The 24,802-nt window shown below is 42.0% G+C and overlaps 1 protein-coding gene across 1 annotated transcript in view; it reads right to left on the minus strand.

Moving 5' to 3' along the window:
• Window positions 1-21,701, minus strand: part of PLAAT1 (phospholipase A and acyltransferase 1) — a 36,562-nt gene extending 14,861 nt beyond the window's left edge. Inside the window, 3 exon segments of the mRNA XM_005545384.5 lie at window positions 2,246-2,384; window positions 21,246-21,349; window positions 21,352-21,701. Coding sequence (XP_005545441.3) covers window positions 2,246-2,384; window positions 21,246-21,349; window positions 21,352-21,556 — 448 coding nt within the window. The 5' untranslated portion in view covers window positions 21,557-21,701.
• Between the last annotated feature and the right edge of the window lie 3,101 nt (window positions 21,702-24,802).

The following is a 24,802-nucleotide window of genomic DNA, read 5'->3' on the forward strand; positions in this document are numbered from 1 at the left end:
AACAAGAAAGCCGGTCCAAGTCCGAAAACCTCAAAAGTAGATAAGCCAATAGTGAAGCCTTTAGTCTGTGGCCAAAGGCCCGAGAGCCCCTGGCAAACCACTGGTGTAGGTCCAAGAGTCCAAAAGCTGAAGAACTTGGAGTCAGATGTTCAAGGGCAGGAAGCATCGAGCATAGGAGAAAGATGGAGGCTAGAAGACTTAGCCAGTGTAATTCTTCCACAGTCCTCTGCCTGCTTTTATCCTAGCCTCACTGGCAGCTGATTAGATGGTGCCCACCCAGATTGAGGGTGGGTCTGCCTCTCCCAGTCCACTGACTCAATGTTCATCTCCTTTGGCAACACCCTCACAGACACACCCAGAACAATACTTTGCATCCTTCAATCCAATCATGTTGACACTAGATATTAAGCATCACACATTGATATTGAGGACCAAGCTGTTTAATTTCCATGTTTTTGTGTAGTTTTGAGAAATCTTCTTTGTATTCATTTCTGTTTTTATTGCACTGTGGTTCAAGAGTGTGCCTGGTGTGATTTCAGTTCTTTTGAATTTATTGAGACTTGCTTTATGACTGAGCATGTGGTTAATCTTTTTCAAATACATATCATATTAAGACCATCTTCCCTGCAATAAAACATGTCCAGATATAAGACTTTTAACGGCTGTTACAGATGCTGTTATTTATATCTATCCAGCACCAAATCCCACCATTGCCTATTTATTCCTGGAAACAACTCTGTCTGAGCCAATCACAGTATTCCATTCTCTTGGGCACAGTGATAGTCTGGCAATGAACATGGGCCTCACACCGGAGCGACTGGAGTCTGTCTCCATGATTCTTTAACTGTAACAGGTAGTTACAGTTAGCTCTTTCGTGTTGGGTCAAAAGAACCTAAAAGTCAGAACCTAAAGCTGCCTATGGTCATCAGTTTAGTTTTTTAAAGAGACATAGTCTGGGAAAATGAAGAGAGCATATAGAAAAAAAATGCAGATGTGTGACGGAGAGTCTAAATAGTGGTTAAACCCCTAGACGTAGGCATCTCTGAGGCCAGCACCACCTCTGCTCTTTCTGCAGTTTCCCTCCATGAAGCAATGAAGACTCCTCAGTAAAGAATATTAGATAACTAATATTATGTGGCTAAATCTTAATTTATTTAATCATTCCCCTATCGAACATATGCCATTGTCTACTTTAACCATTTTATAAATGACACAGAAGTGAATATCATTACATAGAAATGCTTGTCTACATCTCTAAATACTTCCCCAGAATAGATTCCTAGAAGTACAATTACAGGGTCAGAGAATACGAACCCGTCTAAGGTCCTAGTCCTTATCAGTTTATATTACCATCAACAATACCTTTATGTTCATTTCACTATATTCTTATCAACACTGCTTGTTATCACTTTTTAACCTTTGCTAATGAGATAGGCATGAAATATTTTATTGGTTTTACAATTCCTAGGCCAGAAAGTTGAAATTTTTTCAAAAAGTGTATTAGTTTTTGCTTCTCTTCTTTTACAAACTGTTCCTAATTCTTTATCCATTTGTTTGTTGAGGTTTTACTGTCTGCTGTCCCCCCTTGACCTCGGATACTATTGCTACAGATAGCATCTGACCGGTTTCTTTACCTCTTTTATGTTTTTCCTCAAATGTCACTTTCTTAAGAAATTTTCCTGACCACTTCATTTAAAATCACAGCATCTCCACCCACCACGTTCTGCCCTCAGCACTTCTCATCCTACCTTCTTATTTCTTCTGTATCACTTATCACAATTTTAACATTTGTGTAACTTGCTCATGGTCTGTCCCTGCTTACTAAAATGTAAACTCCACCATGCAGGGAGATGTCTGTATACCCCCAGCACTTAGAATAGCATTCAGAACATACTAGGTGATCTACAAATAGGTGTTGAATGAATTGAAATAACCTATTTGTGTGATATGTAAAGACAATGAACCTTGCCATGTTTGTGGCAAATATTTTTCCCAGCTGGTTATTTACTTTTTAATTGTAATTTTTTAAATCCAGAGGCTTTAAAATTTAATGTGAATGGCCTTTGTGATTTCTTCAATGCTGCTTTGGTTTCAGAATATCCTTCTCTAAACCTAGATTAGTTAGATTTATCTGCTTTCTATATTTTATTTCTATTTTGTTTTGTTTATTATTTCACCCATGATTCCTTCCTGTAACAAGAACACTAAAAATCTGCTCCCAGGAGCCACTGGAAATAAACCTCACCTACAGGCGCTATGTTGATAACATAACCATCACCCAAGTACAGGGCCCAGTGCTGATAGCCAGGACGGAACACTTCGATCAAGTCCCCTGGGCAGGGGTTGCCAGGGTAGTTCAAACTGAAGCAATCATTAAACGCCATCTGCAATGACAAACACAAAGAAGAACTAGCTAATACAACTTGCCAAAAGAAAATCAGTTTAAGACACCCATAAAAGCAGAATGATACCGAATTTATTGAGACTGCATTCCATACTAAAGACTTAGAATCACGACCCTGTCCTTTTCTTTGAATGATTCTAACACTGAATTATGTGTGCACAAGGGGACAAGTAGAGAAATAATTTGTCTTGTTTTACTTAATTTTCTATAGTAATGCTTCTCATCCCAATCAATTTCAGAGCCCCTTTACAATAACAAGCATTCTGTAATTTTCTCTTTAAATCTAGAAATCCATGCATAATATAACTTACACAGATTTTAAAAATATCAAGGATTAAATATTAAAATATGGTCTATTTAGGATAAAAAAGGGAAATCGGAAAGTAAATTTATAATATCTGTTTACTAAATGTTCAGTCTATGACTATACTTAAGGATATAAAAAAGGATTTATATGCTTACACTTATTTAGCATGAAAAAGTCAGAATTCAGGAGCAATAAAATCAGATCAGAAGTCTTTCAAGCTTTTATACAGCAGTATAGTAAAATCAAGAAGCAGAGGTATGGGTGGATGCTAACATTCAACATTCTGAGGGTACTAAAACTCTGCAAAAACACCATGTATTATAAAACTCTGCAAAAATACCATGTATTACAAAACCTACTCTGTCACTTCATTTAAGCAGAGTTGGATTCCAGGCTCAGATGGATGTCCAGTCAGATGTTCAAATTAATGTAGGACATGGAATTTTTCTTTCTGGTTTAAAACTATACTGTGTAGTGTAGCATGTATAGGTACTCTGGCTTGCACCCACTAAACATCAGTAAATGCCCTTTGTCATTGTAACAATGATACATGCCACCACAGATTTTCACGACTCTCCTTCCTGCCCTACTTATTGTCAGATTCCTCACTTACTGATTCCAGAAGCCATGCGAGGTGGTCAACAGCAGACGCAGGACAACTTGGAAAGCTGGGGAGTTCATCACATTGATGAACATGTTTCAAATTCTAAGTTTGGTCATTTTTTTTTAAGTCAATACTTTTTAGAAAGAACACATAAGTATCTCACAGCTGATTCTTATGAAAAGTTCTATTTTCTATGTATGGAATAGAAGTAGAATGACTCAGCAAGAGGAGATTATGTACATCTATCAACAAACAAAGGAGGATTTAAATGCTGTATCTATGTTGAATCTCTAATTGACAACAGCGTGTTCCTCATCATTTCACTCTAATGCAGATATATATGCTCATTTACAAAACAAATCCAAGTGCCAGAAATAGAAACTTCCAAATCATCTAAATTATAATTATAATAGCAGAGACTAAGGACTTGGGAATACAGGCTATCATTCTTCTGGCACTCTAAAAGTCTTTTTTATAACAATTAATATTAGAAGGGTGTTTTCCCAAGTATTTGTATGCCATCTGTTGAAAAGTTCAGTCATCACACTGTCACAGAGATGTGGCCAAATATAAGCTGTGCATCTGTTGAAAAATAACTATTAAAACAACTTCATGAAAACCATTAAGTCTAACCACCCTCTCAAATATGTTTGCATCTTATTAATATGGCAGTTCGTAATTTGGCCACATGGGTACTAAAAGGAAAAATAGATAATACACTGTGATATAAACAAACACATTTCCCGTGAATAGGAATCAGCAAACACACAAAGCTGCCTGCTATGATTCCAAGATGCAGCCAGAGTATATGATAATAACCACCATTTGAATGGTGAGCACTTTCTAGGGCATTATTTTTTCAAATGCACTATCTCAACCCTATCTAACTGCAAAAAAGAAAAAATACACAACTATTTGAGTGTGTTATGTTATCTCACTTTACAGATAAAAAGCTAAAGTAGCAAATACCAACTTTTGGAAAATACCCACTGAAACCCTAATATATAAAATATAGAAGGAAAATAACTTGACTAGGTATTAATGATGTGAGCTCTTCTCTTAGTCTTCTACTCGACACTTGTTAGTTCTGTAAGTTTGGGCAGGTCACTGGAACTGAGTCTGTTTCCTCATGTTGAAAACAGGTATGAGCATATAAGCCTGATTTTGTTTATCTCAAAAAGCTGTTTGCAAGTAACCTTTAGGGAGCTGGTAAAAAGCTTTTGCAAGTAACCCTTTGGGAGCTGGTAAAAAACTGTTGCAAATGCTCTGTGAATTGGCAAGAGCTAAACAGGTGGATGATAAGAGAGACACTGAGATTGGTACACGGTTAATGTAGGATTTTAGTTCCTTATGCTCTCTTCCAGGCATGATAATTCTGTGAAATAAGTGATTCAACCGTAAAATTCTAATATATTTAACAAATTTTCAATTTCTGACATATAAATTGATTCATAAACTGTTAAGTTAATCGATTTCATAAAGTCTATCATATTTATAAAGAGAAATAAGATTTCATAAGAGTAATCCCTCAAGAAACTAACAGAGGAATCTGAAGGCTAATATGCAAGGTAAAAAGTGAGTTATGATACTGAACACTTAGAATCATAGCAATGGACTACAGAAAGGTACTTCAGATATTATCTAATCTGATGGTCTCCAAACTTGTTTATAGCAGTGGGTACCATGTCAAAGCATGTATCAAATAGAAGCATAAAAATATAAAGCCTAACAAGCAGCACTGCCCTGAACGAAGTCAGGGACAGCATGAGAGCCCTACTCACCACTCGCCCACATTGCTGCTCCTGTTGAGGATTCCTGAGACCCCAGAACTTCCAGGAATGCAGCTTAAATGATACCCATCTAGTCCTAGTCCAATCTCCTCATTTTTAGACAAAGAAAACAAAACCAGGCAGGTAGTTTAACTGGTCAAGGTCATACACTATTATATAAAAGATTTTTGACAACTGATGCTGAAACAATTAGACATCCATAGGCAAACAAACAAATAAACAAACCTTGACCTAAATTTCATACCTCATGCAAAAATTATTTCAAAATGGATAACTGACTTAAATGTAAAACTATAAAATACAGAGAAAAACATAGGAGAAAAATTTTTAGGGTCTAGGGTAGACAAAGAGTTCCCAGACTTGATACCAAAAGTATGATCCTTATCAGGAAAAATTGGTAAACTGATTGTCCTTAAGATTAAAGACTTTTGTACTATAAAAGATCCTGTTAAAATGGAAAGACGGACTACAGAGTGGGCGAAAATATTTGCAAACCACATATCTGTGACAGAACTAGTATCTAGAACATATAAAGGACTCCCCAAACTCAACAATAAAAAAGCAAACAATACAATTAGAATGTAGGTTATATGGTTTGGATATTTATTACTGCCAAATCTCATGCTGAAATGTAATCCCCAGTGTTGGAGGTGGGGTCTGGTGGGAGGCATCTAGATCATGGGAGTGGATCCCTCATGAATGGCTAGTGCCAACCCTTTGGTGATGAGTGAGTTCACAAGAGATCTGGTTGTTTACAAGAGTGTGGTACCTCCCACCGCCCCTTGCTCCCATTCTCACCATGAATACACCTGGTCCCCCATGCCTTCCACCATGATTGTAAGCTTTCCGAGGCCCTCACCAGCAGCAGACACCAGCACCATTCTGTACGCCCTGTGGAGCTGTAAGTCAATTAACTCTCATTTCCTTGTAAATTACCCAGTCTCAAATATTCCTTTATAGTAATGCAAACAGACTACTTTCACCAAAGAAAATACACAGATGTCAAGAAAGCCATTAGTCATTAGGAAAATGCAAATTAAAACCACAATACGGGGACCTCAGCAAAATGGTGTAATAGGAGGCTCCCTGACTATCCCTTCTCCCACAAACACACTAAGGAAACACCTACACACAGATCAATTCTCTCCAAAAGAAAGGCAGAATCCAGCTGAAAGACGCCTACACACTAGACAAAGAAGAAAATATCCACATCAAAATTGGTAGGAAAAGTGGAGACACACTCATGCACAAACCCCACCCTATGCACAGAGTCTTATAATTAGGAAAGGAATCCCAACTCCTAGCATGGTCTCAAGGAGTAAGGGGCTTGTACCATACACCTAATGTTCAACTTTTACCATCCCTTTTAAAAGGCTTGGCTCTTAAATCACTGTGTCTGAGAAAGAGTAAGAAAAAGGCATTGGAGGATTTCCCTCAAGCACAAAAAACAAAGGGAGGTTTCAAACCTTGAAAGCTGTCAGCTGCTGTAGTGCCCAGGATCAGCCCAGCTTCCAATCTCTCCCTGGAAAGGATTTGGCTACATTCTTTTCCAGAAGTTCAATGTGGTACTGGTCTCTAATACACCAGTATCTGGGAGCCTATACAGCAAATAAAGAATAAACCTCTTCAAGCCTAAACAAGGACAATATTCCCACCATCTTCATTAGTTTGTTCTAGTGACAATTCCAGCCCTACAATTTCTGAAGGGAAAGAGGTTGGAGGCCTCTGCCAGCAAGAATATGCTTTCTTGCCTGGTTTGTTCCTGAGATAAATTTCTGCAATCTCTTGTGAAAGTGAAGCTGGGGGATCTCTCCATGACTGAGAAGCAAAAAGGGCATTCCTGTATCTTTTCCCCTGGCTTGCTTCTGTGATAACTCCAGACTAGAAGCCTCTCCCCGCAAGAAAGGTCTGCGACTTCTTGCTTGTACAGGAGATAGGCACTTGTTGCACTTCTTTCCCCTGCTTGCTCCAGCAACAATCCAGCTCAGCCATCTCTCTGTTGAAAGAAACTGGAGACCTCTGGCAGCAAGAATGGGAGGGATGGAACTCCCACACCTTTTCCCCTGACTTGCTCTGGAAATAAACTCCTTTAATCTCCAATTGGAAAGAGGTGGGGGAGGGGAGCAGGGGGGCTGCTTCTTCATGTCTGAAAGGGAAAGTGGGCACTCCTTGCACCTTCCTCTATGGCTTGCTTTAGTAATAACTCTAGACCAGAAGTTTCTCCCTGCCAGGAGGGTGTGAGACTTTTGCTTGTTCCAACGGGAGAGTGGTTACTTCCCCTACACCTTTTTCTCTGGCTTGTGCCAGTAAGAAATCCAGACCTGCAGACTTTCTCTGGAAGTAGTTTCTGCACACATGGAGTGCTCTAACTTTTATAGCCTTCACCCAAGAGACAGGCTTCTAGTCTGAGAGCTGACACGAGTTCTTCACTTTTGAGTCTCCTAGACAACAAAGAACAAAAAGGTGGCTTTTTAACTTGAAAATGTTCAGCAGCAATCTCTCCTCCAATGTGAGCAGTCTATCAAGAATAAAGGCATCCGCCTCAGACATTCTCCTTGGTACAGGGCAGAATGAATGGGAGATTTAATTCTGCTCTAAGCTTCTCTACAAAGAAAAAAGAAACTGGAACATACAACTAACACCGCAGTCTCTCCAGCTGCATTTCAAGGGACTGGCTTTTATCCCACCTCTCTCAAGGCAATAACTTGAAACTCTTTAATTTGGGTTGGGAGGGGGCACTAAGAATAAAAAATAGGAGATTTTACAAGCAAAAACAAGTTAGTGGCTTCTAAAAATCTTTGATGAGGCTGATTGGAAAGGAACATCTCCGACACAAGACCAGTCTAGCAAGACTGAGAAAGGTGGTTCTTTTATCAATGTGCAGAAAACAACATAGGGAATGGAGGAAAATGAAGAAACACAGAAATATGTTACAAATAAAAGAACAAGATAAATTAAATCTCCAGAAAGTGACTCTAATGAAATGTAAATATGTGATTTATCTGACAGGGAATTCAAAAGGGCAGTCATAACAATGCTTACTAAGGTAGGGAAAACAATGCATGAAAAAACTGAGAACTTCAACAATGAGACAGAAAATATTAAAAAGTACCAAACAAACCATCAAACTGAATAATATAACTGAACTGAAAAATCCAATAAGGAGGTTCAACAGTAGAATAAATCAAGCAGAAGTATGAATTAGCAAACTTGAATACAGGTCATTGGTAAATCCTAATTTGAGGACTGAAAAGAAAAAAGAATGAAAAGGAGTGAAACAGTCTAACAGCCTTAGTGGACAGCATTAAACAGAATATGTGAATTACTGTTGTACCAGAAAGGGAAGAGAGAAAGGGACAGAAAATATATTCAAAGAAATATAGCAAGTCCTCATTTAATGTCATTGATAGGTCCTTGGAAACTGTGACTTAAAGCAAAACAACATATAATGAAAGGAATTTTTTCTCATCAACATAATGAAATGACATTGAATAAAATGATGTTATTCAAAAACCTGCTATAAATCATTTTGCTTAAAGTTGCAGTTTCCAAGAACGTATGAACATTAAATGAGAATCTACTGCAATTGCAAAAACCTTCCTAAGTGTGGGGAAGGAAACAGAAATCCAGAAGCTTGACAAACACCTAATAAGACGAACCCAAAGCAAACCACATCAAGATACATAATAATCAAATTGTAGAAAGTTAAAGACAGAGAGAAGATAGGAAAGCTTTAAGGGAAAAGCAACTTGTTACATAAAAGTGGACCCCCATTAGATCTTTCAACAGAAACCCTGCAGGGTAGAAAGGAGCAAGATATGGTCAAAGAGCTTAAAAAAAAAAAAAAAAAAAAAAACCCTGCCAATCAAGAACACTATACTCAGCAATCCTGTCCTTCAAAAAGGAAGAGAGGAAGGGGAGCTTTAAAAAACACTTTCTCAGACGAACAAAAGCTGAGGGAATTTATCACAACTAGACCTGCCTTACAAGAAATACTAAAAGGGGTACTTCACATTGAAGGAAAATATCACTAAGTAGCAACATGGAAATATATAAAAATAAAAACTCACTGGTAAAAGCAAGTATACAGTCAAACACTGAACACTCATACTGTAATGGTAGCATGAAAATAAATTACATCTCTAATATAAAGGTTAAAAAAAGAAAAACTATTCAAAACACATATAGCAACCATACTATGCTAATGGACATGACAAAAACTATTTTAAAAAGTGTCAACAAAAACAAATTGTTGGAGGGGATAGTAAAAGTTTAGAGTTTGTACAAGTGATCAAAGTTAAGTAATTATAAGCTTAAAATAGCTTGTTATTAGTATAAGAACTAAGTCTCTGAGTAACCACAAAGGAAAAATTCTTAGTAGATACACAAAAGATAAAAATAAAGAATTCAAAGCATACCACTACAAAAAATCATTAAATTGCAAAGGAAGCAAGCAAGAGAGGAAAACAGAAAACAAAAGATCTACAAATTAACCAGAAAACAACAAAACAGCAACAGTAAGTTCTTACCTACCAATGATTACTTTCAATGTAAGTGTATTAAATTCTCCAGTCAAAACATATTGAATGGGTCAATGGATTAAAAAAAAGACCCAACTATATGCTGCCTACAATAGATTAACTTCACCTCTCTTAACCTTTAACAACACACATAGCGGACAATGAAGAGATGAAAAAAGATATTCCACACAAAAGGAAACCAACACAAAGTGGGAGTAGCTATACTTCTATCAGACAAAATAGACTGCAAGTGAAAAACTGCAGAAAGATATGAAAAGTTATTATATAATGATGAAGGGGTCAATTCATAAAGAAAATATAACAATTATAAATATATATACACCCAATATCAAACCACCTAAATATATAAAGCAAGTATTAATAGATCTGATGAGAGACATGGACTGTAATACAATAATGTCCCACTTTCAACATTGGACAGATCTAGGCCAAAAATCAACAAGGAAATATTGAACTTGAACTATACTTTAAGCCAAATGGACCTGACAAATATTTACAGAAAATTTCATGTAACAACAATTGAATATACATTTTTCTCAATTGACATGGAGTGTTCTCCAGGAGAGATTATATGTTAGATCACAAACCAAATCTCAACAAATTTAAAAAGACTGAAATCCTATCAAGTATTTCTTCTGACCACAATGGCACAAACCTATAAATCAATAGCAGGAGGAATCTTGGAAAACTCACAAATATGTGGAAATTAAATAACATGTCCCTGAACAACCAATGAGTCAAACAAAAAATTAAAAGGAAAATTAAAAAATATCTTGAGACAAGGAAAAAGGAAAAAACCCCAACAAAATCTAAAATGAAAGAGGAGACATTAGAACTGATATTGATGCAGGATTTTTTACTCCTTAGCTCAGCTAACTCTAGGCTCTTGTCTCATGACCAGAACAATTAGGTACACAGACACTTGAAAAGTGACTGGATTAGAATTTATTAAGCAAAAGGAAAGTTCTCAGCAGAGAGAGGGGTCCTGAAAGCAGGTTGGTCATTGCTCCCTCACAGCTGAATACAAAGGCTTTACATATAACCTGATGAGGCTGAGTTCCCTATCTGTATAAGGCGTGAATTTCTGGTGGCTCCACATACTCCTTCAGTGTGCATGCGGGGCCCTTAGTCTGCTTTGGGCATGTTTAGGCAAGTCCCCTGTGCAAGTTCCCTTATCTGCACAAAACATCTGATGTAAGCACTTGTGGGGTGGGTCACAGGTTCTCTGGGGATCCTTTACTTATTGTCTGCCTAAAGCAAGCTGATTAACTCCTTTCAATATCCCAGAAATACGAAGGATCATCGTTAGGCAGGAATCTAGATCCAACATGGCGGCATTACCCGGTGTAGCATTCCTTTGGTTAAAGACTCCCTTCACCCTTGTACACACCCGCAGACTTGCATGCGTCAGAGTTCCGGCTGGGCAACCACACTCCCCCATGACCTGTAGCTCACCTGCATTCCACAAGTTCGTAAACAGCAGTTTCGGTTAACAGTTTCCAAAGACCCCTTCCTCATGACCCTTACTCAACTCCTGCCCTAGTAGTTTCAAGACCCCCCAGGCTCTGTTTGTACAACCAGCTTCCCTACCTCTCAGGCTATAAAAAGCCCCTACCCTCCTCCCTCAGCGCGACTTCCTCGGCCCGCACCTTTGGACCGAGGAACCTCGCCCGCAAGTCCTAATAAAGGCTATTCTCACTGCCATTTGCCTTGTGTCTTCGTTCCCAGTTCGGCTCCAGCCTCAGTTTACCTTTACATTTGGTGCCGAAACCCGGGAGGAGACCCGCCCCCCCCCCCCCCCCCCGGGCCACTGCCGGGTCGGGCAGGCTCTCCTCTCCCCAAGCCAGGACCTCCTTCACCAAACGGCCAGGAGCCGTTTCACCAAATCCAAGACTCAATTCGATCACTGCTGGGGAAGTTTTCCCCCGTCCTGTAGGCTCCCTCCGGGAAGTCCCTGTCCGAAACGCATGGCCACGTCAGGGGCTCCCTCTGGTTAACTGTGACCTTGGCACCAGGGACTAGGAGACGTCCAACCTCCCCGGAAGCCACTGTACCCCGCACTCCGCGTGGCAGTGAGAGGATGCTCCCATTGCCGCCGGACTACCCACCTTAGGACCATGGGAACTACCCAGTCCAAACCAAACCGAAAATCCCCCTCTGAGGTGCCTCTTGGCTAATTTCCAGACTTTAAGTCTCAGCCAAGACCTAAAACAAAAGCAGCTCATTTTCTTCTGCACAGTAGCATGACCGCAGTATAAATTGGATAATCCGTCTCAGTGGCCTGCAGAAGGCACTCTAGACTTTAACATCCTCATAGATCTGACCAACTTCTGCAAGAGACTAGGCAAATGGTATGAGATACCCTATGTTCAAGCCTTTTAGCACTTGCGTTCTCACCCAGATCTCTGTGCTCAATGCTCGTTAGCTCAGGTCCTACTTGCAAAATCTCTTCCCTCGAGCAAGGAGAGGGATAATTCCTCCTCTTTTTCTGTGCCTCCTGACACCCTATCCCAGCCACCCCTTCAGTCTCCCACCCAACCTTCTCCTTACCCTGACCCGCCATTATCCCCATCCTTGTCAGCGCCTCCCCTCCCTTCCACCCATCCTGTGCCCTCACCAAACCCAACAGATTCTGTCTCCCCTACCTCCACCTCCTCCCCTTCCTCACCTGTCTCAGCCCATACTCAGTCCAGGACCAACCTCCTGTGTCTCTTGTGAGAGGTGGCTGGTGCCGAAGGAGTAGTCTGGGTCCACGTGCTGTTTCCGCTGGCAGACCTGTCTAAGATTGAAGACCGTGTACGCTCTTTCTCAGCCAACCCCACTCAGTATTTCAAAAAGTTCAGATACCTGTGCCAGGCGTATGACCTTGCCTGGCATGATCCCCTTGTCGTTATGACCTCAACCCTGTCCCCTGAGGAACGGGAGCGTATCCTAGCGGCAGCCAGGCAGCACGCTGATCAGGTTCATTTAACTGACCACGCCATGCCAGCTGGCACTGAGGCGGTGCCCTCAGCCGAGCCCAACTAGGACTAGCAGGTTGGTCAGGCAGGCAGCCGCCACCGAGATATGATGGTCCAGTGCCTTCTTGCTGGCATGCAGGCAGCCTCCAATAAGTCAGTCAATTTTAATAAGTTAAAGGAGGTAGTCCAAGGCTCAGATGAAAATTCGGCTCTTTTTCTTAACCGACTGACAGAGCCACTTATTCAGTACGCCCGCCTTGACCCTGCCTCCCCTGCAGGAGGAGCCATCTTAGCTTCATACTTCACTTCTCAATCGGCCCCTGATATCCAAAAAAAATTTAAAAAGGCAGAGGAATGCCCTCAAACTCCCATCCAGGATTTAGTCAAACTGGCCTTCAAGGTCTACACTCCAGGAAGGAAGCAGCTGAGGCCCAACGACAGGCCAGGCTAAAACAGAAGGTACAACTCCAAACCCAGGCCTTGGTAGCAGCCCTGAGGCCGGCCGGCTCCAGGAGCTCCCAGAAAGGAGGTACTACCCGAGCGCCACCTGGTGCCTGCTTCAAGTGCGGCAACGACAGCCACTGGGCCAAGCAGTGCCCCAACCCAAAGGAGCCAACCCGCCCCTGTCCAAACTGTTGGCAGATGGGCCACTGGAGGTCAGACTGCCCCAACCTAAGCACAGTCACTGCGCCTCCACGTGACAACCCTCCTCCAGGTACTGGAGGCGCCTTCCAGCTCCTCGACACTGACAAAGATTAAAGAGGCCCAGACTTTGGTGTGAGGAACCCCTCTCACTCTCGCTGAGCCCAGGGTTATGCTCCAGGTAGCGGGTAAGTCCGTATCTTTCCTCATGGACACAGAGGCTACCTACTCTGTTTTGCCTTCCTTTAGTGGCCCCAGCCACCCCTCCACTGTCACGGTCATGGGAATTGATGGCACTCCCTCCACCTACCGCCAGACTCCTCCTCTGTCTTGCCGCTTGGATGGCTCCCTCTTCTCACACTCATTTCTTATCATTCCTTCGTGCTCAGTCCCCTTGTTAGGACGAGATCTCCTCTCCAAGCTAAGGGCCTCAGTCCACTTCCGACCCAACCCCTCCCCACACCTCGCGTTCCTCTTCCCCCTTCTCTCACCTGACAAACCCCGCCAGGCTGACCCCCCACTCCCTGTACGGAAAAGCTCTGGTGCCTATCGCCTCATGCAGGACCTACGCCTCATCAATGAGGCAGTAGTCCCTACCTTTCCAGTTGTTCCTAATCCATATATACCCCTCTCGCGCGTTCCCCCTGATACCACCCATTTCACTGTCCTTGACCGGAATGATGCTTTCTTTACCATCCCTCTACACCCAGACTCCCACTTTCTGTTTGCTTTTACATTGGAAGATCCAGACACTCATATTTCTTCCCAGCTGACTTGGACTGTTTTGCCTCAAAGGTTCCATGATAGCCCCCATTTTTTCAGACACGCACTGGCACAGGATGCTGTCCTCTGTCTCCTGACGCACAGTACACTATTGCAGTATGTTGATGACTTATTACTACGTAGTCCTTCCTAAGAGTGCTCCCTTGCAGACACTGCTACACTTTTAAATTTTCTAGGCGACCATGGTTATCAGGTTACCCCGGCTAAGGCTCAACCTTGCAGCCCTTCTGTCACCTACCTAGGCATACTCCTCACACCCACTACAAAAGCCTCACAGCAGACAGAATAAGCCTCATTGAAACTCTCCAGCCTCCTCAGGATGCGGAAGAGATCTTGTCCTTCCTAGGACTGGTGGGCACAGTGAGTCTTATCCCGTGGCCCGACTCAGGATCTTTAAGGCCTACATCAAGGTTGCAAGCAGCCTCGTCAGCCTGGCCTCGGACATCAGACAACAGGAGGAAGCCATCTCAGCTCTAGCCCAGGCAGCAAGCCCCAGGACAGCAGCAACCCTTTTTCCTGGCTAAACCTTAGTCAGGGAAGGGACGCAAGTGGTACACATGGCCGAGGTACACAACATCTCTCATTGTTTCTTGTGTGCAGCCTTGAATAAGCCCCTACTGGTTGCGGTACCCTTACCTAGCCCTTTTAACTCCTCTAACCTAACCCCCTCCTTTCCCCTTCCTGGCCGAACACTACATCAATGAGTCAGGACTAGTAGAAACCAATCTCCTCACTCTAGAAAAGATTCGGGAAAGACTCCACCAGAAAAACCTCAGATCAAGGCCCTCACTTAGGTAGTGGCAGTCATCTGTGGCTGGTTAAGTCCTACCCTTTCTAAGCCCCTTACTAATCATTGGCTTCTTGCTACTCATAGCTCCCTGTGTCCTCTGCTTCATCCAGGACCGCATGAAAGAAGCCTCCCAGGTCACTTTCAATCAGATGCTGCTCCACCCCTATACCCGAGTTCCGACCTCTGAAGAACCCCACGACGACCCATACCAGCAGGAAGCAGCCAGATGAACGTCGCCCCATTTTCTTATTAGAAAGAGGTCAGAATGTTAGGCAGGAATCGAGACCCAACATGGCGGCATTACCCAGTGTAGTAGGCCTTTTGTTAAAGACTTCCCATCACCCTTGTACATACCCGCAGACTTACATGCGTCAGAGTTCCGGCTGGGCAACCACACTCCCCCATGACCTGTAGCTCACCTGCATTCCACAAGTTCGTAAACAGCAGTTTCGGTTAACAGTTTCCAAAGACCCCTTCCTCATGACCCTTACTCAACTCCTGCCCTAGTAGTTTCAAGACCCCCCAGGCTCTGTTTGTACAACCAGCTTCCCTACCTCTCAGGCTATAAAAAGCCCCTACCCTCCTCCCTCAGCGCGACTTCCTCGGCCCACACCTTTGGACCGAGGAACCTCGCCCGTGGGTCCTAATAAAGGCTATTCTCACTGCCATTTGCCTTGTGTCTTCGTTCCCGGTTTGGCTCCAGCCTCAGTTTACCTTTACAATCATGAAAGACTACAATGAACAGCTATACACCAACAAATTGGATAATACAGAAGAAATGGATGAATTCCTAGAAACATGCAACCCAAGACTGAATTAGGAAGAAACAAAAAATCTGAGTAGACCAATAATAAATAAAGAGATTGAATTGTAGTAAACAATCTCCCACCAAAGGAAAGCCCAGGACCTGATGGCTTCACAGGTGAATCCCATTAAACATTCAAGAAGAAATACCAATCCTTCTTAAGCTCTTCCAAAAAATTATAAAGGAGGGACTACCTCAGAGCTTATTTTATGAGGCCAGTATTACCCTGACACCAAAGTCAGACAAGAACACCACAAGAAAACTACAGGCCAGTATCCCTTATGAACATAAATGCAAAGATCTTTAACAAAATACTAGCAAACTGCATTCAACAGTAAATTTAAAAGATCACTCACCATAATCAAGTGAGACTTATCCCTGGGATGCAAGGATGGTTGAACATATATAAATCAATAAATATGGGCCAGGCACTGTGGCTCACACTTGTGATCCCAGCACTCTGGGAGGCTGAGGCAGATGGATATCTTGGGCCCAGGAGTTCCAGACCAGCCTAGGCAACATGGCTAAACCCCATCTCTGTAAAAATACCAAAAGCTAACATGGTGGCATGTGCCTGTGGTCCTAACTACTTGAGAGACTGACGTGAGAGGATAGCTTGAGCTCGGTGAGGGTGGAGGTTGCAGTGAGCCAAGATCACACCACTGCACTCCAGTCTGGGTGACAGAGTGAGACTCTGTCTCAAAAATAAACAAATAAATAAATACACAAATAAATATACCATATTAACAAAATGAAGGACAAAAACCACACAAGTATCTCAATAGATGCAGAAAAAAACATCTGACAAAATTCAACACCCATTCATGCTACAAAACTCTCAAAAAATAGGCATAGAAAGCATGTACCTTAACACAACAAAGGCCATATATGACAAGCCCACAGACACCATCATGCTCAATGGTAAAAAGTTTGAAAGTTTTTCCTGTAAGATTAGAAAGACAACAATAATTCCCACTCTCACAGCTATTCAACATAGTCTGGAAGTCCTAGCTAGAGCAATTAGGCAAAAGGAAGAAATAAAAGGCATTCTTATAGGAATGGAAGAAGTGTATTTCTCTGTTTGTTGATGACATTAGGATTCTCCTTGCACATGAATTTGGAGAAAACATTTGCAAACTGCACATTTGATAAGGGGCTAATATGAAAAATATATAAGGAATTCATATAACTCAATAGCAAGAAAAAGAGTCAATTAAAAACTGGGCAAAGTATCTGAATAGACATTTTACAAATGAAGAGACACAAATAGCCAAAATATAGATGAAAAAAAATGCTCAACATCTCTAATCATCAGGGAAATGCAAATTAAAGCCACAATGTGATATCACCTCATGCTTGTTAGAATGGCTATTACCAAAATGATGAATGATAACAAGTGTTGGTGAGGATGCAGAGAAAAGGAAACCCTTGTACATCACTGGTGAGAATGTAAATTAGTTTAGCCATTTTGAAACAACAGTACGGAAGTTTCCTAAAAAACTAAAAGTAGAATTACCATATGATCCAGAAATCCTCCTTCTGGGTATATATCCAAATGAACTGAAGAGATAGCTATGTTGAAGAGATAATATGTTGAAGGGATAGCTGCACCCCCATGTTCATTTTAGCACTGTTCATAATAGTCAAGATACAGAGACAACCTAAGTGTCTATTAATGGATAAACGGATTAAAAATGTGGTACATATACACAATGAAATAACTATACAGTCTTTTAAAAAAAGGAAATTCTATCATTAGTAACAACATGGATGGAACTGAGGAACACTGTCCTAAGTGAAATAAGTCAGAAACATAAGAGAAATACAGTATGATCTCACTTACATGTGAAATCTGAAAACGCTGACCTCATAGAAACAGAGTACAGAGGTCATTACCGGAGGCTAGAGGGAAGAGAGAGAAATGAGGAAAGGGAAGAAGTGGACCAAAGGGTAAAAAGTTTCAGGTAGACTGAAGAAGTAAGTTTTAGTGATTTATTGCATTGCATGTTTACCACACATAATAATGTATTGCATACCTCAAGACTGTTAAAACAGATTTTTAACATTCTTACCACCACAAAAAATAATAAATTGGTGAGATGATGTAGATCTGCTATGGTTTGAATGTTTGTCTCCTCCAAAATGCATGTTGAAACTGAATGCCTAATGTGGTAGTATTGAGAAGTGGGGCGAGCCTTGAAGAGGTGATTGGATCAGGAGAGCTCTGTCCTCATGAATGGATTCATCTATTCATGGATTACGGGATTAAGGAATTCATGGATTAAAGGGTTATCATGGGAAGGGAACTAGTGGCTTTATTACAGGAAGAGAGACCTAAGCTAGCAAGGTAGCACACTCAGCCCCCTTGTCATGTGATACTCTATACCACCTTGGGACTCCATAGAGTCTCCACCAACAAGAAGGCTCTCACAAGAAGTGGTCCCTTGACCTTGGATTTTCCAGCCTCCATAACTGTAAGAAATACATTAATTTTCTTTATAAATTGCTTAGTTTTGGGCATTCTGTTATAAATCTGTTATAACAAAAAATGAATACATCAGTTTATTTCTATAATTTATGGATAGATTAAAAGATCACATCGTACCCCATAAATATACATCATTGTCAATTAAAAAACAAAATAAGATATCATTACACATCTATCAGAATAGCTAAAATAAAAAACAGTGACAACACCAAATGTTAACAATGATGCAGAGTCATCATTGTCATTAACCAGATCCTTCATTCACTGCTGGTGGGAATGTAAAATGGTGTAGCTACTCTGGAAGCAGTCTGGCAACTTCTTTAAAAGTTTAGCTTGTAACTGCTATATAATCCATCAATTGTACTTCTAGGCATTTATCCCTGAGAATAAAGACAATGAAGACATATCCACCCAAAAACCTGCACACAAAAGTTTATAGCAGCTTTATTCATCATACCCCATTAAATATCCTTCAAACGGTGGTTAAAAAAAAAACTGTATGCAGGCCTACCATGGAATACTACTTAGGAATAAAGGAAAAAACTATTGACATATGCAACAACCTGAATATACCTCTAGAGAATTATACTCAGTGGAAAAAATTAAAAAACACAATGCCAAGAGGTCACATACTATATGATTCCGTTTTTATAATGTTCTTGAAATGATACAATTATTTAAAAAGATAGTGAACATACAGTGGTTGCTATGAGTTAAGGTAGTGGAGGAGGCAGTGGGAGGGACGCGGGTGTGGCTATAAAAGGCCAACATGTGGGATTCTAGTGGCGACAGGTTGTTCTGTTAGACTGTCAACAACTGTGAGCTGATTATTGTGGTGATCATTTTACAGATGAGGAAACTGAGACTCAGATGAGTTAAGTGCCAGACCTAAAGTTGCACAGGCAGTAAGCAACACAACTGGAATTCAATTTCAGGTGTCCCTTTTTATTCCAGAGTTCATGCTCCTTTTTATCCCATTGATTAACATCATTAACCAAAGGAATTTCTACTAGGGAACATTTCATTTTTTTCCCCTTCTCAAGTACTATTAGATGGAGCAGCTGCAAAAGCACAGAAATACATATTTCATAGAACACCACAGGAAGTTTTTAAGCATTCACATGCAGAACCAGAAGGTAATGTGAAGTGGAACCTTGCTCCAGAATCCCTGCACCTTTCCTGTTGGGGAGTTTCCAGGTGAGGTTAGAATATCTCCAAGGTGCCCAGGCTCAGATTTTAGGCAAATATCTATAATCTGTCTGATTGGGTAAGTTGATTTACATGGACCACATCTACCAATTTCATTCCGGCAAATTGTGTAATGTAGTGCTCCATAAGTATGAGAAAACACAGAACCAATTAAAGACACATTTATAAAATCCTCTACTACAATCTTTAAGGTAAAAATGTTTCATTTGAAGAGTCCATCTGCAAAGAATTGTTTATATATAGTTGATGAATAGTTTGTAAAATGATCACCACAATATATATTATGTTTATGAGTAGTTTATAATAAAGAGTGGCATGAAGGTTAAGTCTGTAATCTTTGTGTAAGAAATCTCCCATTTCAACTGGCCAACTGGCAAAGCAGGCTGCTGTCTTTATAGCTCTATGTTGGCCCCTGGGGATGCGTCAGAAGAAATAAACGTTCCCTGCCGACAGGGACAGGCTAATGAACGTCTGCTCATGCCTAAGAGGCGACCTAAGTTACAGGAACACGAAGAGCACTTTTTTAACAAGTACTCCCAAGAATGTTACTGGAAGTCTGAAACACAATAGCAGATGATCACAGGCTACCCCTAGTCCAAGGCTTCTCATTCGGTTTGGGCCTTTTCCCATTCCAGCTGCACTTTCCATCCATAATCCTCTTACACTCAGATGTTTCCATGAAGCCCTGTATTCCCAGATCGGCTATTTCATAGACTCTCAGGACTGCAAAGATCCTTGGTCCTACACTCTCACGCTACAAATGAGGGTCCACTCCTTGGCCAAATTAACTATCCGCTGCCACAGCACTGTCATGCTCTGCTTGGAATCTTCCAAGGCTTCCCACCACTGACTCCCCATCTTGGTCCTCCGTCCTAGAATCCTGGCATCCTTATTAATCCCTACATTTTAGGCAAACCAAACTATCCATTATTCTTCACACTCAGAGTTTTGTTTTCTTTTTGTTAATACTGAACCTTCTACCCGGAACGCCCATTTCCAAGTGCCACAAATGACTCAATCTTTAAAAATCCAGGTCGGATACCACCTCCTCCCGCTCCCTCCTCCACTCCCCAGGTCGGATTGTCTTCCTCCCATCCGCCTTCTTTAGTTTCCACAGGCATCGTATCTAATGGCCCATCCCCCTCCTATACCTGCCTCAGCTACTGGTGTCTGGGGAATTGTCTCTTGTGGGCCATACGCTATGGAGGGATGCTTCTTGTTTTTCTCTATACCATGCACCCAATCTTTTGGCTTCCCTGAGCCACACGGGAAGAACTGCCTTGGGCCACACATAAAATACACTAACACTAACCATAGCTGATGAGAAAAAAAAAAAAAGGCGAAAAAAAATCTCATAATGTTTTAAGAACATTTACGAATCTGTGTGGGGCCGCATTCAAAGCTGTCCTGGGCCGCACACGGCTGGTGGGCCACGGGTTGGACAAGCTTGCTCTATACCTTCAGTCTCTGCTTAGAGTGCCTCGCACAAATAACTGCGGAGCAAATGTTCACTGAAGGAAGGAATGAGGAACCCAAGCCCAGAGAAAACATGAGTGACTTTTTCCAGCACGAGTCATATGAATAGTCCCGAATGCCAAAGGAATCTCACCATCCAAGTTTCCAAAATCTAATACAATAATAATTACTTGTATTATTATTCGTATTCACTTCAGTGAGGACAGTGGGTTTTAAAAGCCTTAAACAGATTGGGTTTCTAGTCCCAGCTCTGCCACTTAATAGCTGTGTAACCTAGGGAAGCAAGTCTCTCGCCCCGCGGACTCAGTTCCCCAGTCTGTGAAATACAGGAGGTTGGATAAGATCCGTTACTCTCTAATCAGGTCAACTTTTCCCACTTGCCAGTTGGTTAGAACACGGTTGGTTGCCGGGGCGCCTCGAGGTCCTCCCCACTTCGCCCAGCACACCTCACTCTTAAGCCGGGGTCTTCTCGCACCGGGAGGCAGCTGCGTGTGTGCTGGCGTCTCCCGTGGCCTCGCAGCTGCAGACCTTGCCGCTAATGGCCGCGGACGACTCCATCTGTACCCGGGAGAAACCCGGCTGGCAGGCGCCGGCCACCACTCAGGGCCGTCCTCCAGGGCCAACGCCAGCACCAGCGCCGCCACGCTGAAACGGTCCCGGCGGCCCCTCCGCGGCTCCGAAACGCCCGCACGCCAAGGCGCCGACGCGCTGGGCCCGGCGTCCGGGCGCTGCCGAGCCGGCACGAGGCTCTAACCATCCGGGAGCCGCCCGCTCCGCCCAGGAGGCGGGGCACAGTCGCTCCGGCTAGACCTCACTTGGCCCCGAGCCCCGCTTCGCCCGCCCGACCGCCGGGGGCCTCCCTCCTCGTGCTCCCCGACGCAGCCGCCTGCGCGCGCGCACGCAGCGCACACGCTCCAGCGCCGACGGTCAAAGCGCAGCGCCAGCGGCGCGTGACCAATTATGCCGCCCCCGGCCCCGCACGCTCCTCTTGGATGTTCCCGCAGCCAACTTTCACGGCACCAGGCGCTGTGCTAGGCGCTACGGTTATAAAGATAATCGGTTTTGTTGAGCCTAGGAATGTTCGGATACGCCCATCATGAATACACCCACGCTTCTAGCTCAACACAAATTCCCTTAAGGCCCAGGGGATCCTGGTACCTGCACCCCAAGAAAGCCTCTCGGTCTTTGAGTCAGCAAAGTGGCAGAGGACGGACTGGCCCTAAAACAACCTCACTGCTTGCACACACCACATACCACACACACACACACACACACACACACGCCAGATAGCCAGCAGAGACCTCCCCACACACATACACACACACACACAAATACGCGCGCGCCAGATAGCCAGCAGAGACCTCCAACCACACACACACGCGCGCACACACACACACGCCAGATAGCCAGCAGAGACCTCCAACCACACACACACACACACGCCAGATAGCCAACAGAGATTGCAGGATATGGCTATGAGTTTAAAAATAAAGCTGGGGCAGGGAGAGTATCCTGTTTCTCACTGCTAAAAAAAGAGAGGCCAGGAATACTAACCAGCTAAGTAAGGAAGCGTTGAAGACTAAGTGAACTTTATGGAGCACAGAACAGGACGTTGCTTCAACCTAGTCATAACTTAGATTTTTATTCTGATGTAAATGGAATCGCAGCTAAAAGGATTTTTTCCCACTTATTTGAAGGCTAAAATATCTCGCTAATTTTATGTGTTTTGTCATAATGGGATAGCAACTACCTAAATATGCAACTTTTTTCATAAAGCTACTGGTTGTGTTATGAAGGTTAAAGGCGAATCTGAGTGATCTGAAACTTTGGGTCTGGATTGGCACCTTTGGAAAGAGTACACAGAAGGACATTGAAAACATGTAATTATTGACAGAGTGGAAACTAGAACACTTGAGAGGTTGTAGCTTTTTTATGCATTATTTTTCTTACATGTTCCTTAATATATATTCAGAGTTGTAAGCTATCAAATATGCCTTTAAATACCCTTTTAATGTCTCAAAGAGAAAGCCATAAACATGCATTTGCTTTATGTTTCTCAACTATTTCAATTGAGTCATTACTGTAGGAAGTGGTTCATGATTTTATACAGGAGAGTTATTGTGAGCATTTGTAAAGCCATCCTGCTTATGAGCTAAATTGATTATGTTTGCTGGGTTAATCTGTTTTCTCTAATCAAACACTTAATCAGCCAGTCTCCTCTCTCTGCGTTATGGATTCATGAATGTGAAGTGAGGAGAGTTGCTCAGTCAAGGTAAAATGATAAATTACCTTTTCATTTTAAGGGTATTTGTGATTAAATGCTTCATAATAGAATTAAAATGAAATAAATCTTGTAATTTTACTTCTAGATTCCTGCCAGGTATAGATAATACGCGTTTGGTTAAGAACAAATTCAATTCAATGCCTGAGTGGAATTTATAGGAGAACTGTAGAAAGCGTTGTAGTTCAGGAGAGTCTTGAGTTCTCCATTTCTATGGATTGGAGAGAGAGTTGATCAATCGGTGGTACTCTATGGATGAACAGCAGAGAATTAAAATTTCCATTTAGAAAGAATGAGGACTTTGCCTTGGGCAGTAATAGGCAAAGTTTGTCTGAATCTAGAGTTGTCATCTGGGACCTCAGGGGCTGTGATTGGAGCAGATGTTAAATTGCAATTGAATAAACAGTTCCTATTATTTTGGCCATTACAAATGAAGCCCTGTGTGGATGGCATTCTCTATTGCTGCCTAAAGAGTTGAAACATATTGAAATAAGCACAGTGGAGATGACTTAGTCTTGTTTGTTGTTAAGTGAATAAAGTTCATATTCCAGAAAAAGCCCTATAAGGTGACAACAATCACAATTTGCCTTTTAACACATGGAAACTAGAACCGGTTGGCATTGTGTGGTATTAGACAGAGGCCTCTAACAGCCCTGTATGTTTTGTGCATATTTTACAATTAGCAAAGCACTTTGATTCTGTTGTCTCATTTGATCCTCACGGCAAACTTGTGACTGCTCAGGTCCTGGCAGTTGCTGTGAGTACTGAGATGTGGAGCGCCGTACTCCAGGTCTCCTGGGATAGAACTGCAGTCAGGCCTCTTAGGCAAGAGCTCTTCCTCTACCCAGACTCCCTCTTTTATCAGACAGCAAAAGAAAAGCCTTTTTAAATAGGTTTTCAAAACCACAAAAATGAAAGAGCTGCACAAATAACTGAAATATTTGCCAAGATAATGCAGAGATGGTTGGCTACGTTTTTTGTGAGCTAGTATGTAAGAGTTGAGACAATCATTCCAGTAGTTCCAGCCTGAGCCCCCAAAATCTATGCTGTTAAAGTAAAAGTTTTTTTCTTGACTGGAATGTCCAGGCCACCTGTCTGCTCAGACTGGATTTTTTTCTGTACAAATTACTTAACCCTCTAATTCAATCTGCTTTGTATATTTTTGGTCAATATCATTGGAACTGAAAATCTGTTTGCTTACAGATTTTTCACATAGTGCACATCCAAGCTAGGTAATGTCTCTGCAACTGCTGCTTCCTGATGATTATATTCATTTGAAATGACTAAGCTTGGTAAATTAGGCTCAGCAAAGACTGTGGAGCAGTCAAGGGACGAATGAAGAAAAGAGTAATGTAATGGAGGCTACACCAGAGACACAGAAATCTATCAGCATGTGGCAAGGAAGGAAGAACATGGCTATGTCTTCTATATAAGAAGTTGCTTGCATTCTTCTCAGAAAAAAGACAATGGAAACGCAGTCAGTCATGAGTCTTGGGTTCTAAGCCTGGTTCTACCATTTGCTAGCTGTATGACAAGAGGCATGTTTGTTAAACCTCTGAGCCTCAGCTTATACATATACGAAACAGGAAAAAGAATAACATAGCCTGCCATATTCATAGATTTGTGAAAAGGTCTTTTAAATATACAAAAAGCTTAGTATGTATAAGAAAGATTAAATTTAAGCTATGGGTATAACACAAAAATACACTTGAAAATTATTTT

The sequence above is a fragment of the Macaca fascicularis genome, chromosome 2 (assembly GCF_037993035.2).
Source record: "Macaca fascicularis isolate 582-1 chromosome 2, T2T-MFA8v1.1".
In the NCBI taxonomy this organism is placed as follows: Eukaryota; Metazoa; Chordata; class Mammalia; order Primates; family Cercopithecidae; genus Macaca; species Macaca fascicularis.